Raw genomic sequence first — 18,305 nt, forward strand, 5'->3', positions numbered from 1 at the left:
GTTTTTAGGATATTAAGTTTCTAACACAACTGTTGCATTAGATTCTGCCTGAAAGCAGCTTTTCATTTGGCAGCTCCCACGATGAATTTAGAGAGAGGGAGAGAGAGAGAGAGAGAGAGAGAGAGAGAGAGAGAGAGAGAGAGAGAAATTGTCCTGTCTTACTTGAGTGACTTCTTGCTCCCTCCACTGTGTATTGATCTCTGTCTGTGTTCTTCCTTGCTAAAATGGCCCTAATAGCATTTATTAATCGCACATTCAATTATCCAATGAAAGGCCTTTGTCAGCATCCAGGTGATTAAACTCATCAATCTGCTATATTAAATTAACAGCTCTTAGATCAAGGAGTGGGAAGGAGTGCTTGTGGGCATTTTTAACAACTCTTATCTTTCAGCAACAGTTGGCTTTTTGTCTACATTGTTAGTCCAGTCTGATCTTTTCAAACACTCCTCCAAGTGTTTCAGAATGAATAAATATGAAGACAAACAAAGTGTGATTTAAATTTATTTAACTTGGCAGTTAAATAAGTCTCAATATACTTAAGCAGCACACAATTACCCTGTCTAAAGTGAGGGGGGGGGTTTAATAATCTGTTACAGAACCCATCTTAATCATGGTGCCTGCATGATTGATTAGCACCATTTGCTCCTGAATGGACAGGTAGTAAAGGAGAATGAAATGGATTAAACTGCTGTGCTGGACTTTACCTTATCGCTTAGGAAAGGAAGGACTCGCAATTTCCTCGCTTTGAGTCATTTTTAATTGTTTTTGTCTGCTTCCTTTGTTGGAAGCCAGTTTGTGATGTTTTTGTTGGACTGTCTTGAAAGTTTGTATAAAACATTGAAACATTAAAGCAGCTATAATCAATAGTTTTTTATTGGCTCCAATTACATGTATGTGAAAGGTGTCAATTGCAATGATGAACCCCACAGATAAATATCTTGAAGTTCACTTTAGCTGTAAGTGTTTTAGGGTCTTTCAGCTTATTGTTTTTGTTCACTGTCGCTGCTCTTATCAATGTCATTTTCAGTTGTCAAAACCAGCTGTACACTACCTGCCCATCCCCCAATGGCAGACAGACCACATAGTGGAGCATACAGCAGATAGAGAGACAGCCATTTCCCTCAAATATTTATGTAGACCAAGAAACAGAGCTAAAAAGAAAGTGAATATTAAACTTGTAGTACATTCATCAGGTGGACAGAAACATGACGCTAAATGAATTCTAATATTGATCTGTGTTTGCTGGATGTGTAAATACCATAAGCAGCTGTTTGCTAACAAGTTCTCCATATCAACTTAAAAGGTAATAATATGTCAGCGTTGTGTTTGCAGCTTGTTTGCACTTAAGTAACCAAAACATCAGTAAATGTGCATAATGATACACAACTTTAGACACAACATACAAATACATCAACAAAGACTTGAATGAATAAGTGGTCGTAGTAGTAGTGATTAGTTATAATGAAGGGAACATAAATACAATTTTCTCCATGATTTCATGTTGTACATTTGCACTGACAATGAAAGAATTAGCTTTTTTTTGCTAAAACCTTCAGAAAATGTTGATGTTTAAATCCATGTAAGTCACTGCAGTGACAGCAACACAGCATTATAAAATAAACATATCTAATACATATTTAATAGAAAATAATAAAATAACTATGTCACTGAAGAAACCTATGTGTGCATTATTATTTAATGCCTGACTATTTTAGTAGCTGTGAAGCAGTCACAGGGTGATAAATGACACATAAGGGTACGTGGGTATTTTACTTATAAATGGCCTAAGCTGGAAGCAGTAGATTAGTAAAGCATAGCAGAGAGTCTGATTTCAAACAACTACCACCCATCTGTAGCTTTTAGCTATTTCAAGAGAACAGTGGATGTTAAGGGCAAAGGAGCAATTAAGATTTCAGGCTGAGTCACTCTGAGGCTTCTTTGTGAGCTGTGTAACTGAATGCAGTAGCAAGATATAATTTGGCTCAGACAACAGAAGTTCAAACATTTGACTTCAATACAAATACCTAAAAATACTCACTTTCTTCTATTATTATTTTCTTTAATTGTTAGAGAAAAATAAGAAGTCATCAGTTTCTTGACAATTTGTAATTTCTTTTGGGCGTGCGTGAGCTCTTATTGTGAAGGCTCCCTGAGTCTCTGTCAGGTGCTTTTCTGATGTTGAGAGCTGGTTTATTGTAGTGGTCCTTTCAGGAGCCTTATTTTTTTTCCTGGAAGAAGATGAGGGGGTGTGCTAGAATTGCGGAGAGGCTGAGATAGCAGGGTTTTGAGAGCGGGAAGAGGGATGTTTGGCAGGGCTCTAAAAGTAGCTGTGTTGTGATGCTATCTTATCGCCACCGCAGCACAGGGCATACAGTGATAAGAGTATGCTGTGCTACTGCGGCCACACACCCATAAAGACACAACAAGGTCACTCATAGCTACAAGATAGATGTCAAAAGTATTGTCACTTTTTTTTCAAATCCCAGGAGACCAGACCGTATTCTGAATTGCCAGTGCTGAAAACTATTTAAAAAAAAAAAAAAAAAGAGTGTAGACCCACTCCTTTTTATCTTTGACATAGACAGCCATGTCTTATCACTCATACGCCAGCTGGGATTTATGGGAAGAAAAAAAAAAAAAGCCTTTTTTCTTAACCTGAAAGCTGTACATGTGTTTGATATTTACCTCTCATGCTCCCTTTGAAAAGTGTGTCCCTGTGTGACACTATGATAATGTGAGCGTGTTGAGGTTTCACTAAAAAGAGTTGTTTGAGTGTTGGGGAAAGGTCTTTGGTCGTCTGTCTGAACTGAAGGCTGTTTCTAACAGCGGGAATTACCTGGCACTACTTGTGTTGCCATTGTTACAACCTTCTACTATTTTGTCAGTGTCTCCTTGGAACCGAGATTGCACTAGATATTTTGGGGAAAACTACCGTCATATATGTAAAACGTTTATTGTGTTGGACGAGTAATACAGTTACATTAAGCAAGATATGTGATATTAATATTTAGTTCTTCTTCGCTCTGTTTTTATATCATTATAAATTGAATCTTGTTAGATTCAATCTTTTAAGTTTTCTTTTGGTGCGACAAAACAAATGATATATTTATGTCATTTTGGGTTCAGGTCATTTGTGATTGTTCAAATTTCTTTAACATTTTATAGCCTAACAAATAATCGATTAATTAGTAAACTTAGCTGATAATGAAAATGACAGATGATACTTAATTAGCAACCAGGTCAGAAAATGTGCTGTATACTGTATGTAATCCATAAATCAGCAGTATTAAATACAAAGTCTTCATCAGTCTCATGAAGTTTAATCCATTGTGATGGATAATTTGCACATCTTCAGGCAACTAAAACAATGCAAACAACTTGCTGGTTTGAAATATATGTAAATATTTATTCCTTTTGCCTTTTGCTATCAGACTTTACTCGACCAGGGATGTTTCCACCAGGATGCTATTTGTGCTCACGCTGAGCTGCTATCTGTGATTTGCAGGAATGAATTCTTTGGGATGTTACAAAACTCATATCAGAATATTTGACTTGCTTAACTAAAACAACCTCTTCACACTCAATTCAATCCCTTCTAAAGCCTGTTTTTAAGCCACCAACAAATCCAAGTAAGTGCAAAACAAAAAAAAACAAGGATGAAAAGGAAAGAAGTTGTTTTTTACTGGTAGTTGTCCTCACCGCTTAGCTCCTCTCTCTCCTTTTCTTATCTCTGCTCTCCATACACACCTCTCCTCCTCTTCCTCAATCACCTCTCATTTAGTTTCTATCTCTCAAGGTCCCCTCTCTGAGCTACCTGCCTATTATGTTTCCTCCATCTGAGCTGGGAGGAAATCATTGGAACGGAGCAAACCATTTATTAGCAGGGGTGATTTAATTTGTGTTCAGCAGGATGCTCCATTTCAGCATGAGGGTACATTTGTCCACAGGAGGCTGTGTGAAATTGTCATTGCAGCGGGCTAAACTTAACTTTTACAGAAACTCGCTCTCTGTAATGGACTTTTTTTTATTTTGAAACTAGAACAAGACAGGAGTGTGTACGTCTTAAGGCCTGTGAGCAGACTGTTACTTCCCATCCTCCTACCCTGCTTTTCTTTCCCTTCTCTTCTGTTCATCTTCTCTTCTCATCTCTTCAGATGCTGCTGTATGTACGATCCCACTGAACCCAGCATGCTGTCATCTGCCACTCAGCCAGTGTTGTTGGCACGAATAAAAAAACATTTGGCACCTCGTTTCTGCTGCGCTCGTCTGTTTGATGAGTCTGATAAGTGTGAGAAAAGCGAGTCGTCCCATCTAATCAACTTGCCTCACGGCATCTTAAACTACATCGCCTCCTCACAAAGCAATCACACACTCCGATAGGCAACAGAGTCCCTAGGGGTCACACTTTTATTAAACAAGAATAATTATACTGCTACATGCCATGCTCACTCCCTCTGTTTAGTTTTATCAGCCTGCTGTGAGCTGTGACGAGGCTGACCTCGTTGACACAAAGGTTAAGAAAAGTGTCCATCAAATCGGTTTGTGGTCTTATACAGTAGTATCTGTTTTTCTGCTCTGGAGTGTGTGTGTGTGGATGAGCATATTCTTGTGTGTGTGTCTATCGCAGTGTAAGCTGCTGTGTAGGAAGATGAGCAGGATACGTGACATTGCTAGCCTGCACTGTAATGATAATTCCTGCAGGGTTTTTGCCCCAGCAACTCACTTCATTCCGCGGATCACTCGGCTAATTTCACACCGACCTCAAGGAAATGCCCAGTTTGACCCCGTGCTCTTGCCTTCAATCGCTGCCCGGTTCTCAAAGCTCTCACACCCGCTGACACTCCTAACAAAGCTGCTCTCTCACTCTTACCTCTCGCTTTTCCCCTTAATAAGGAAAGACTGGGCAGAGAAAGTGTTTTGTTATGCAGCACTCACCTAATTAGCCGTTGAGAGTGCTGTTTATCTCATCCATAAGCTGAACATCAACATCTGCTCCTGTTCTTGGGTCGTATATGTGCATGCGTGAATTAATCATAAGTGCCTCTTTTGTAACGTAATGAAAGTCAGAGCTGATTTAAACAGTACTTGTTGATTAGTAGACATTTCTGTGGGGGGAGCAGCAATCTGGATACATCACCTAGTTCACAATACACCTGGTTCATTTGGAGTTCATTGGTGCAGACTAGATCAGAAGACAGGAGTTGGGAACATGCACATACCTGCAGAGGAAATGAATTAATTACCCCTTTTTTGCTTACATTTAAACCTGCTTACATATGCACCCTTTCTTATTGAGGTAGCTTTCTCTGTTTTAAAGTCAGTGGAAAATCTTTACTGTCTTTTTCCACATGCATCTATTAGGCTCATCAGAGTTAAATTGAATTCTAATGACTGCTTTCTAAGAGAGCAATTTGTCCCATCGTGTATTACAGACTGAATCCCCTTTAACCCACATTTTTGCGTTTCTCCTGCAGGCGCTACGGTCAGAACTGAAGGAACGTGAGCACTTGGTGGTCAGTACCTTGGATCAAGCCAGGATGTTTCTCGCTGACCAGCCCATCGAGGGTCCTGGAGAGCCACGCAAGAACCTGCAGCCAAAGACTGGTACATTTGCACTCTCCATAAAAACCTTCCGTATATTTATATTTAAGTCTGGAAAAAGAAATAGAAGAGTATTATCATTTTGCATTAGAGAGCAAGCACAGCTTCACACTAAGCTCTAACATAATGTGAAAATGTTACCAAAGCTGCCATTGCAGTGCCACTTATCGTCCATATTAACCACTTTTCCTGATTTTCTGCTTCCTAATACAGCAATTTTTAGTAGACTATGAGCTCATATTAACTATCAGGTGGTCTGATGTTGCAGTAGTACAGTAAGTCTTTTGGTGTTTAGTCAAAGGCAAGTGGAGTTTTTTAAGAATACAGCAAGACTAATTTATTGGATAGGATACAGTAGAGAGCTTACAGCTGTAGTCTTATACCCCTAGGTCACCAGAATGCCTTCGTACACTCCTTTTTAATGAATTTGGACTATCAGATCATTAAGGTGTCTCATTCAGTACATTCTGCACCAAAAAGCACTCAGACATCCACATCAAGCCTGTCTGGTTGTCTTTTAACTAAATATAAGGACTTCTTTAGCCCAATTTTGAGGTTAAGTGCCCTTGAAACTCCATTCACTAAAATCTGAGCTGGTGGTAATACAATTATCTAACAGACCACCCCAAAATTAAATATGCACCGACTCATTCAGCATTCCTTCTCTCTGTCTCTGTTGGATGCGGCAGGGAAGTCTTGGTTAAGTCAGCATATTTCCCTTCAAACTAAAGCCCTACTGTGTAAATAATTAAACCAACCCAAGGGGCTGTGTAGGGGTGTGGCACGACTTCAGAGTGCATTCCGATAGGCTTGTTGTCTGTGATCTTTGATACCGATATCAAAGCGTCGACTCATTGTATAAATAGATAAGAAGCTGGTTTAAGATCAGAGGCTGTACTTGTTGTTTAATCAGTGAAAGATGGGATTTCTCAAAGTGACTGCAGTAAAGTCTTAACAACTACAACGTTCTGTCTCTCAGGTTTTTTTTGTATTTTTTGCTGCTAAATTGTTTATTTTTTTATTGTTTTGTTTGCACCTTGCATTCCTCATTATAAAAGACAGACGGCATCACATTGTGATGATTTGCATGATGTGTGCTACCTGCAGTTTGCCTCACAGATGTCTGTATGCACGTAATAGAGGGAGGGAGAGAGGAGAGAGGGAAAAAGAGAGAGACTACAGAAGGGCAACAGGTGAAGATGGTGATCCAGTTAATACCCTGGAGATGAGACCTTAGGACTCATAAAAGCTGCTCATCTTTTTTTGTAGTTAAAATGGGTATTTGGGGAGCAGTTTTCACTCCTGCCCTCTTTCTTCTTTCCTCTCTGTCTGCATCCTCTGATATGTCACAATTATCCTGTTCTCTCACCTTTCCTGCCTTCTTCATTCCCTAGATCCTCTGTGTCTCTCACCCTTTTTTCTTCTTTTGGTCACTTTCATCTTTTCTTGACTGCCTTCAGATCTACCCTCCTGATTTTCTTAATGACCCGTTGTCCTCCTCTTCTCCCTCCCCATCTTCAGTTTTACTTATTTTTCAAAGTTGAAATCAAACAAAGGAGGGAAAAAAACCTAAGAAAGGTTACATCAGTACCTTTCTTAGCTGTAAAAATATATGCAGATTATGTCTGAAGACATGAAACACAACACACAGCTCCATAAATTAGGACCCCTATAACATGACAAATATAAATAAACTTGAATCTGAGATGAGATTATCTGGACATTTATTCTCTGTCTTCTCTGAATTGTAAGTTGTATATAAAAGTACATAATTGGAAAACATTTATATCACTCTATTGAAGAAGTTCCCGCTTCTGGGATATAAAAAGAGCCACTTGGGTGCAATAATTTGAATGGGTTGGATTTCCAATGTTTCTCTTTCAACCTTCCTTCTCTTCCTCCAGACCTCACTCCAGAGGAGAAGGCCCGAGGCTTAGCCCGGGCCATCCGCAAGCAGACAGGCGAGGTGAGGGAGCGATGGGAGCGTCTGAAAGGACACATGGGCGGCTGGCAGAGTCAGGTGGAGCAGGCCTTGGAGCGACTCCAGGAGCTGCAGAGCTCCATGGATCAGCTCGACCTGCGGCTGACTCAGGCAGAGGAGGCCAAAGCTACCTGGCAGCCTGTGGGGGATCTGCTGATCGACTCTCTGCAGGACCACATCGACAAGACCATGGTGAGTCAGAGAGAAAGTCATCAAGACATCCAGTCAGGAGTTAGTCACCCCACCCCTCTGTACACCATTGCAGCATGCAGCACTATATCACCTTGAACAAATCTTATCTTCTCTTTAACTCGCCGGTTCTTAAAAGTTTAACCATGAAGTGTCTGTTTAACTTGCAATTCACTGATTTAACAGTAGAGTCGGTGCTGCCAATTGTGATTTGATTCAGTAAGTATTATACAAAACACATCCATGAAATAAGTGCGTGCTAAAATGGGAGTGAGACTTGGCTGTGAATTCTCACTATTCCCTTCTCCTTTCTGTTTTTATATTCAGAACAAAATGCTACTTGATTTGATCATGTTCTCGGTGTGATGATTGTGTCTTGTTTGTTTTGCAAATGCTACTCATCAAATTTGAGTATGTCTTTTTCCTCAAGGAGATCTGGCCAAGAAACGAGCAACACATTTAGTTAACAAGCTGAAAAATGACAGCACTTCCTAATAAACAAAAAACAATACATGAAAAAGTCACAAAGGAGAAATAGAGGACAGAGGAGAGAAAAAACTGGCACCAAAAATAGTCACGTAACGGTTCACACAGGTTGCATGAGCAAAGGCAACTCCTCTACTGTTTGCATTCATTTGGCTGTCTGTTACACCACCTCACATCTTAATGCTTGCCTCCCCATGGTAGGGACAGTCTGGCCAATTAATCCTCTCAATAGCCACGTCATGTAGGCATCCACTTTGAATCCTTATTAATAGATTTTGCTACAACAGTGGAAACACTCCTCGCCAGTATGTGACACATGCAAAGTATGCAGCCATTAGGATTCTATTGAGAGCCGCAAGTAGATACTTCAAATACAAATTATAGCTCAACAAAATTCAATTTAAAACTTGATTTATCTCAATCAATTAGAGATTATGAGGTCAACAGAGTAAACAAGAAAAAGATAAATAACAATTAAGTTGAAATGGAGGATAACTGACAGGAAGTTATTGTTTGTGAAAGCTGTAACTTCACGATTATGTAATTAGTAAGCCTAAGTTAATAATTATAATAAAGTTACAATATCCATTTTTTGACACTGCAACAATATAAAACTTTCTGTTCAGGCCTTCAGAGAGGAGATCGCACCGCTACGTCAGGATGTGAGAATTGTCAATGAGCTTTCTGCGGAGCTGACGCCGCTGGACATCCAGCTGTCCTCCACCGCCTCCAGACAACTGGACCAACTCAACATGAGATGGAAACTGCTACAGGTAGTTTAAATCCTCCTGAATCATCTGCGGATCTTAGAGCAGAGAAACATGCTCTGTCTTGCTTTGTCTTCAGTTCTCTGCCACATTTCTTCTCACAGCATTTTGTCCACACTTGCCTAAATTAATGCTGTCTTCAATGTATCTTGAACCTCTTTCTTCCTGTTCCCTCATTCTCCTCCTGCCTGTCTGTTGTAATCTCTTCTGTCTGTGTTTCTCCCCCTCAGCTTTTCCCCTCACCGCGAGCATGCTGATTTCACTTTGTGTCAGTCGAACACACATGGGACCGAGAGTTGTCCCTCTACCTGTGTACCTGTTTTATTTGAACACGGCTCTGTTCTCACTGCAACACTTTGTCACTAAACATCAATGGACACTTCTCACAGAGCAGCAGTCACATTCTTGGCTCTCTATGCGCTTGAATGTCTTGGTCTGATCCGCCAAGGGACTCGCTGAGTGTTTCTCAGAGAGGAGCGTGTCTCAGCCCTAGAGGGAAAGTCGTGGAGGAGTCTCTTTGCAAGTCATCACAAGGAAAGAGAAGAGGAGTGATGTTGGTTGTGAATTAGGGAGTGAAATCTGCTGTGTTCAGTTTGTATGAACACAAGAGCACACAGTGTACAATTCAAATCAGTTAATGTGTCTGTTCTTTCAGATGTCTTCTCTTTATCAAGCAAGGTCAATTATCCTATTTCTTTTTTTTTTTTTTCTACACTGCGTCCTCATGAGGTCTTGAGACTACTAAACATTCACTCTCTTTTTCTTTCACTGATTCTTTTCACTGATTGCCAGTTGCTCATCCTTTCTCCATCTATATCGACTGTACATGTTTTGATCATGACGGAGTATAGCCAGAGATAGGTGCAGAGAAATGTGATGTCAAAGTATTTTTGTTCTTAATGACCGACTCTTTGAGCCTCTGAGATCCTTGACCAAGATGCCGGTGATGCCTGTGGTGCCCAGTGGTAGGAGGAAGGAACACAGGTTAGGCTGCCCAGCTCTGATGGGATCAAAGACACTGTCCTTTCTGCTGACTTCATTTGAAGTTTTCTTGTATACAGTCACATTGTTGTTGTAGAAGAAGGCGTGTGGGCAGAAAAAGGCAGGAAAGGGAGTTATGTGTTGAGAAAGAAGTCTTGGAACCTAAAGTCATTCCTTTTTAAGTGTGACACTGCCGCAGAGGGAAACTGGGAAGCTGGGCTAATTTGTAGCCTTGTGATATTTCCCATGTACTGTACAGACACCCGCTTAATAGTCTGTCTGCCTGGAGAATGATCATAACTCAAATACTGAGTCAGAGGAGGGCAGCGTTTCAGTGGACTGCACACTTTGTCTCTCTGTTGTCCGCTCGTTTTATTTCTTTCAGCCTGCAGGATGGCGACAGCTTCACTAATAAGCCAGATCTGACTGTGTAGTTTGATGATGTGGTTTTCATATGCAGACAGCTCCCATCTTCCTCTCAGTGGGACAATGACCATAATAGCCATTAGTGGCCAGAAAGAAACTGAGCTATTGGCCTTTCTGTGCCCATTTCCAGGATCCCTGTGTGGACAGCTGTTATCTGGCTGCCATAACGCCTGAGGTGTGTGTGTGTGTGTGTGTGTGTGTGTGTGTGAGTGTGTGTGTGTGTGTGTGTGTGTGTGTGTGTGTGTGTGTGTGTGTGTCTCTCAATATTACAGACTGCCAATACTGACCTGCTAGTCAGTCCAATAGAGCAAAGCAACCCCACAGCTACGTCCAGCACAGGTGCACTGCCTGAGAGGTCAATGCACAGCTTTAGCTGGGATGCAGGAGTGCGTGCGTGCGTGCGTGCGTGCGTGCGTGCGTGCGTGCGTGCGTGCGTGCGTGCGTGCGTGCGTGCGTGCGTGCGTGATTGATTGATAACTCCAAGCTGTATGAAGCTTCGCCTTTCACTGAGTACACTCCATGAAAGGTTGGAACAGTTCAGATCTAGCATTATTTATAAGGAAGCTGTTTTTATATACAGTTTTGTAATAATATAGGCAATATGGAGTACAAGAGCAAAATGAAATCAATACAATTTGATTTAATTTACGATGAGACAATATATATTTGTCTACTGTGTGGGATTTTTGCTATTCCATTTATACATTGAGCTATATTTTGTTGTTGTCTATACTGTAAATCACTGAGACTGTTTAATAGCAATACTTGCTTTTTATGTACATCAATGCATCAATGTGATGAAGTACCTTGATTCGTCAGTTTTATTTCATTTAAAAAAGTTTCTATTTCACAGAAAAATGACAGTATGTTGCAATATATACAGTAAGAGTGATAAAGGGCAGGGGTCAGGAATCTAGATATGGTGTTTACATGCCACAGTATCCCAGTTTCTATAAGAGTGCTCAAACTGGGATTGGGTCAAATTCTCCTTGGATCAATCAGTTCAATTACATTTGATTTTACCTGTGCTATATCAAAATTTAAAGTATCAGTGAACTACCATACAGTGGTAAATGACATAGCATATATTAACTCTATACTCATTCAAGATAAGACACTATATGTATTTATAACTCTAAAAGAAAAAAAAGTTTCTTGAGCTTGGGGTTTTACAGCAAATCCACCTCCAACTTAATTGCACTGAAATTGAATTCATTCCAACCATGACGCCATGTCCAGCCACTGTAAAGTTCGGTTTCGCTGAGTGCAACTTTGAGGCCTACAGCTGACTGTCTTCTCCCGTCTGTGTGTCTGTGTGTGTCATCGTGCAGGTGGCGGTGGAGGACAGACTGAAGCTTCTTCAGGAAGCCCACCGAGACTTCGGCCCCTCCTCCCAACATTTCCTCTCCAGTGAGTACAGAGCCAATTACCTCTCATAGGAAATTAGAAAATTTTTGGGGGTGACTTGGTTTGATTCCACTCCGCACTGTTTTACATCCCCCTAATTTTTTTTCAGCTGTACGCTTCATTCATGCATGCTCAGTGAATATGTTGGTACACGCGCATACACACGCACACGCACACACACACACAGTTTGCAGACGAGGCACTTTACTCTTGAATAATTCAAGGCTTAATTACAGCTCTCCACCGACTCCCTCCTCTTCCACCCTCTTTAGAATGGTCATTAGCAGAGAGAGAGAGAGAGGAACAGAAAGACAAAGCTGGAGAGAAAAGACAAATGCACGAGTGTGAACATTGAACAAAGCAGCCGGTCTCTCGCTCCCTGTCTCTCTCTCTCTCTCTCTCTCTCTCTCTCTCTCTCTCTCTCTCCCTCTCTCTCTCTCGTCATTTTCTATAATCATACAGCCATTAGTGTTCTTTCTGCTCCACCTGATTTGCTTTGCTGGCTGTCAGACACAGAGACAAAATGGACGGTGTGTGTGATTCAGAGCAGGTGGTGAGCCCTGCCGCTGTGCCGTGTCACCAATAGACATGAGTTTACCTTGTGAGTCCTACTGAGAGCTCAGCAACCGCACCAGACAAAACAGCACTCTGTCTCTCCTTTCATCTTCCTGGCACTATGACACTATCTACTCCATCACACATTCACTCTCATTACACTAGTAGCTTAATATTCCCTCAGGGATCAATAAAGTACTGCGTCCTTATCTTGCCCTATCTATCTCGTATATCTCCCAATCTCGCTTAATCTCTTTCTCTTACTGTCTTTTCATCTCTCTATCAGAGCGTAGAGTTGTGTCAAGGAGGAGGGAAAGTGGGAGGGCGATAAATCAGGCAACATTTCGGCTCCATATTGCTCTTGAGAGCTTCTCAAGTCTTATATTTGGTTGGTTTTAACACCGCTTGTCATTTTTTAAATTTCCTTGGTCTGTCAGTATTTAATGTCTTCTTTTGTATTCCATAAAGATTATCATAAACCCGGGCACGTGGCACCTTTTCTCAAAAGTAATTTTCTCTCAATTTATACATTTCTTTTTCTCTTTCATGCCGTATTATCTCCCTCCTCCCTCCAAGAAAACAATACCCATTTACTGTTTTTTCCCCCTCACAATTTCATGCACTGTAAGAGACTTCCCTCCATGGCTAGACTATGTTATTATGGAAGTGTTAGATGTGAAAATTATTTCAAGTCAAGCCCCAAACACTAAATGGATTACTGTACTGCATGGTAAAATTGTGCAATGTTTATTAAGATTGTGTCGATTTTGACTGCTCAACTTTCTCTCCATCTCTCCTTTTTCTTTATCTCTCTCGCTCTCTCTCGCTCTCTCTCTCTCTCTCCCTGTTTGTAGCTTCTGTACAGCTTCCCTGGCAACGTGCAGTTTCTCCGAATAAGGTTCCATATTACATCAAGTAAGTGGCGAGAAATTAATTTGATAGCCGTGTGTCTGTATAAATTGTATCCATTTGTGTTTGTGTGTGTTGATGATTATTGTACACTGGCAGGCATTCATCACATAGCAGTCAGGATATCGTCTGTAAAAATGCTCTTTTTTAAATTTTTTATTACCATCTCCTTTATTAACGCCTTCTAGTTAGTTTTGTGTGTGACCCCTTCATACAATGCTACAAGTTTGTGAGTTGAATAACGATTTTCGCATCTCAGGCTGTTTTATTTGACTTATTTTTAGAGGCCTTAAGAGGTCAAACTATGCAGTATTTAACCAAAAGGTTAAAGGAAAGTCTAAAAAATGAACAAAACATGAATAGAACTCATTAGATTCATTTTGGGACCACTGTGGGGGTCTTGATACCCAGTTTGGGAGCCACTGTCCTAGAATTGAGATGCAGTCTGCTGTAGATTGTGCAGGTTTGTAAAAATATCCTTCTTGAATATGCCTCATCTAGGTCAGGTTAATGTAATCAGACCAAATATGCCGTCTAGTCAGATTGTCGTATGATCTTCGAAGACTTAAATTGGCATCTTTGGAAGGAAAATGGACGGCTACTCTATGTAGGTTTCCAGCTGTAATATCCTTCTTAAGGTTGACCCAAATGTGGGCAGCGTGGTGCAGATGGAGCTGAATTTATGTTTGTGATTCTGCAGTTGAACAACGTTCATCGTGGACTGTGAAATAGCTAATTATCTAATTCTTAAGACTTTTCAACCTTTTCACATTAAATCACTGACCTCTAGCAACCTCTCACATACATCATCCGCAAATGGTCAGGTAGCTATTGTACCATGTTTATTCTGTGCACGCACATCATTTATTTTACTCCCAATTAGGAGCTTCTTCCTGCCGATTTGTTCCTGTGTGTGTATTAAAATTCAAGCTGTTTCACCTGCACATTTCTCATTCAGACCAGCATTAGCACCTCCTTTTGAATAGATAACACCTGGCTGAATCCCAGGACAGCTTCCCACACTGTTCTTATAGTGACTATAACAACTTTAGCTTGACGTCTTGCTTCCCATTCTAATTATTGTCTAATCTGGCCAAACAGCAGGTTTTTATTTAAACAGGTAGAGAGGTTGTCTGTGTCGGTAGCGAACAAGATAGCTTCTCTACTGTTCAGGAAATGTCTGTTCTTAAACTTTGACGGACCTCATTACCCAGAAATCATGTAACCATATGTCAGTGAACTGCTGACTAACCAAACTCCTATTTTTGGCTGGTAGTTAGAAAAATCGTTGTGTAGCAGTTTCAGCTATCATTTGTCAGTCCTGCTTTCTTTGTTTCACTCTCTCTCTCTTCTGTTGGCACACTGTTACAGCCTGACTTTGTGATTTAGGATGATAAAATGGGTGTAATTTTTAGGGCTGGCCCCTTAAATCGCCTTGTGCTCTGAGCCGAAATGTCACTGTGTCAGTTTGTCAAATAGCCATTTTTCAAAAATTCCCCATGCACCATTGTCCACAAAACAACTGATAATAAAAGCCTCAGCTACGGAGATTTACACTTGTAGTGTTGTCTCAGTGATAGGTTAAACTACAAAAAGTTTGGTGCAACGTTAAACCAGAAAGTCAAAACCGTTGATTCCGTTTATTGAATCATATTGATCATTTAATTTGGCAGGGGGGCAAGATGAAACGTTTTCAGAGGGACAATAAAGACACAGACAGAGATGGAGAAAAATAGGATTCAGGCAAGGAGAGAGAGGGGGAGGGACACCTGCGCGGAGTTTGGGCCTTGCAGCTTGGCACCTGAGGGGGATCAGAGATGAAAGCCAGAGACAGGCAATGACTCGGAGGACAGGCTTATAACTTTAGAGTCAACAACAGCCTGTGATCACAGATGTGCCCAGCCAATGAACCTGCGTCCGCCCACTCACACAAACAAAACACATGTGCACAAGGGCATTTGGGAAAAAAACACATGCATTCAGACAAATAGAGATGCGCATCCTCATGCTGGCAAGGGAATGCTTACACGCGCCCAAAGATGCATATGAACTCCAACTGGAACCGAGCTCAAACTAACCAAACGCACACAGACCCATTGTGAGCACACACACCATATGTTCTGTCCATGCCTCTAGGTTGGTTGGACCACGTTTATGCTTCTCCACGGCCGCTTCCATGTTATCCCTGAATTGCCTTTCAGAAATGGGAAGAAAAGAATCAATCCTCCTTCAACTTTAACCTCAGTGTGTGGCTTTTTTTTCCTCCTTCATTTTAAAAGGATGATTGTCTGCTGGTACACACAAATATACATGCAGGCTGATGCACACTCATACATTTCGACTTAATTTGCAGCTTGGAAACCGAACTCCAAATCCGTCTACAGGACTAATCACAGGTCGCTTTCAGTGCCATGACATCCTTGGGACACCCGCATCAGTCTTTGACACATTCATTTCCCCAAACCCCTCCTCGTCTCCTCTTCCATCTCCTCTCATACTCTGCCTCTTTTCTTTGTGCTGACAAAGGGCCCCTGATTAAAACTGCGCCTTGTCCACCCCCTGTAGTGAGGAGTTCAAACGACATATTGGAGGATAATCAAATGGCTTCACACAAGTTCTGTGCCTGTCGCCTCATGCTGGCAACCTCACATGCTGTCCCATTTCACCCATTCTTGCCTTGAGAGGAAATATAGCAAGACTGCATCTCTGACAAAGATTAGAGAAAGTCTCCTCTATTTTCTGGATGTACTGTCTGTGTTTTTGTCAGGAAACATGTTGGGTATCCCTAACAGAACAGACAGGCTTTGTATACATGAGTGGACTTAATGCATCCCCTTCTCAGGGTGCCTTTGTTATGTTGGAAAAATTTGGTTGAATGTAGTTTTAAGAAGAATCCAAAGTTATCTAAACTGCATTTCCAAATCAGAATACTGATAACTTTTGGGAGGGAGGGGGTTAATATTTTAAGAGCAGAAAAGAGGCAGAGGAGGAGAGGTGAAAGCTAGAGAAAGAAGATGTCAGATGGTGAATGCAGGCACTTATCACCTGTCAGAGACACTTCTTGATAAGTCTGGCAGGTTGCTGTCACCAAAAATAAAAAAAAATCCTGAAATCTTCTTCTTGCCTACTCAGATTTTTGACTAATTCTGTCTCTTCGGATACCCAGATACGCAAGTAATCATTCATCTGCACACTCATGATTATTCAGGACGCGCTCTCAGTGTGTGACAGTGACAAACTCCCAGCAGCAGACTGTTGTGCAGAAGTGTTGGCTGGTCTGCAGCCAACAGTTTGATGGAATACGTCCGCACCTTGCCCTATTGTCCATCCTTGACCATGGGGCAGGTGGGTGAATCCCAGAGGAATTGTGTTATTGACATTTTCTGATCTTTTACTGTCCCTTCGTAGGAAAGACACGCATAGTCACTGGGAGTGGGAAATTGTGGTTATGATCAGTTATGAAACAGCAGAGAAGAAGTGAGTAATTAGCAAAACAACTTTAACCTTCTGCTGGACTCTAGCAACTGGAAATGCCAATGCTACACAGAAAACGGCAAAGGAAATAGCAATTATTTTTGATAAGCTTAATTGTTATCATGGTGATCTGTTAGTCTGAGCGGGTCAGAACGTGCACGTCTGTCAGAGGGCTTTAGTGGCCTACTTCCCCCGTTCGCTGAGACAGAAATCTCATCTTGTAGAAGGTTATTTTTTCTTTCAACCCCACAGTGCCCTAGTGACTACATAAATGTCATCCTTCCTCCGCCTGCTACAGTATCCCCGTCCGTGACCCCATTTGATTTGTTGTGGCTTACACTGACATGTCATTTAATGATGTTTATGAAGGAATTGTCACATGCATTGCACAAGAGCCAAGCGGCTTCATCCCCGGCTCTCACGCTCTCGCTCACCGTTTACCCAAGAAGAGTAAAAAACGAGCGCTCGTTGTCGGTTATCTTGTCAAATACAGTACGGACACAGAAGTGGTTTCACGGCAATCAATAATTATTGTCCTTATCGATTCTTCTTTGTGTTTGTTTAATCCATAAAGTCAGAAAAGCAGCAAACCATTACTTTTAAAAAGCTGCAAACATAGAATGTAAATATGACTTTAACCAAAAGTAATCATCTTACTTCTTGTTGATTATTTTCTAGTGACTGATCAGTGAGTTAATAATTTTTTGAAAACGTGTCCCTCGATTTGTTTACGGTGGGAAAGCAGGAAGGCTCATACGTGATCTGTATAAGCAATGTATATATTAAGTTATTATAATATATGATATATGACTTCAATCTTCCAGCTATTGATTTATTTGTAAAACAGCCAATATGAAACCAAATTAGAGGTGCGAAGACCTCATACTGGGTTAAGGTTCACCAAGAATGTACTTCTGTATGTATCTCCAACAAGCTTTCAAATATCTGCCAAGAAATCCCTGTTTTTGTCCCCTGCTCTTTAATATTCTCTGATGCCTCTCCTCTCGCCTATGAATGTTTCCTGCTGTGTTATCTAAACTCTAGCACCTTTGTTGTAAATGTGTCACCAGTTTGCTTTTTTTTGGCTCACATAGGACAACAAAAACATTGCTTAGGCATTACAAAGGGAATGTGTTGAAGGGAAAGCTTTGTGGACAGTTGAACCTGACAACTCAGTCGCCCTCATTCTGGCATTCATGAGCTCTGGCACAAGCTTCTTAATTTTTTTTTGTTAATGGAAATGCTGCCTGCAAGATTCTTTAGTGTAGTGAGTTGATTGTGTGTCCCATCATTGCATCAGCTCTATCTTGTCTCTGATGTACTCTTCTACATTTTAATGACAAAAATGTTTTCTGACAGTTACTGTCGGGAGATGTTTGGCCTTGAGAGCCAGTGTTCTTCCTCGTAGTTGTTTGTTTGTGAGGAGCAAATATCAGCAATTCCCCTGACTTGTGTTCATGGAAACCCTTTTGTCAATTCAGTCAAGCTCTTTGTATCCCCTCTAAATAAAACAGAAGCTTGTGCTTAGC

The 18,305-nt window shown here is 41.1% G+C and overlaps 1 protein-coding gene across 11 annotated transcripts in view; it reads left to right on the top strand.

Annotated features, from left to right (window-relative positions):
* Window positions 1-18,305, top strand: part of utrn (utrophin) — a 172,725-nt gene that overhangs the window by 109,321 nt on the left and 45,099 nt on the right. For all 11 annotated transcript variants that reach the window (XM_051407937.1, XM_051407935.1, XM_051407941.1 and 8 more), the window contains 5 exons: window positions 5,475-5,604; window positions 7,506-7,774; window positions 8,884-9,030; window positions 11,763-11,841; window positions 13,248-13,308. In XM_051407937.1, the coding sequence (XP_051263897.1) occupies window positions 5,475-5,604; window positions 7,506-7,774; window positions 8,884-9,030; window positions 11,763-11,841; window positions 13,248-13,308 (686 nt within the window). The remainder of the gene's footprint in view (window positions 1-5,474; window positions 5,605-7,505; window positions 7,775-8,883; window positions 9,031-11,762; window positions 11,842-13,247; window positions 13,309-18,305) is intronic.

The sequence above is a fragment of the Dicentrarchus labrax genome, unplaced genomic scaffold (assembly GCF_905237075.1).
Source record: "Dicentrarchus labrax unplaced genomic scaffold, dlabrax2021, whole genome shotgun sequence".
Classification (NCBI taxonomy): Eukaryota; Metazoa; Chordata; class Actinopteri; family Moronidae; genus Dicentrarchus; species Dicentrarchus labrax.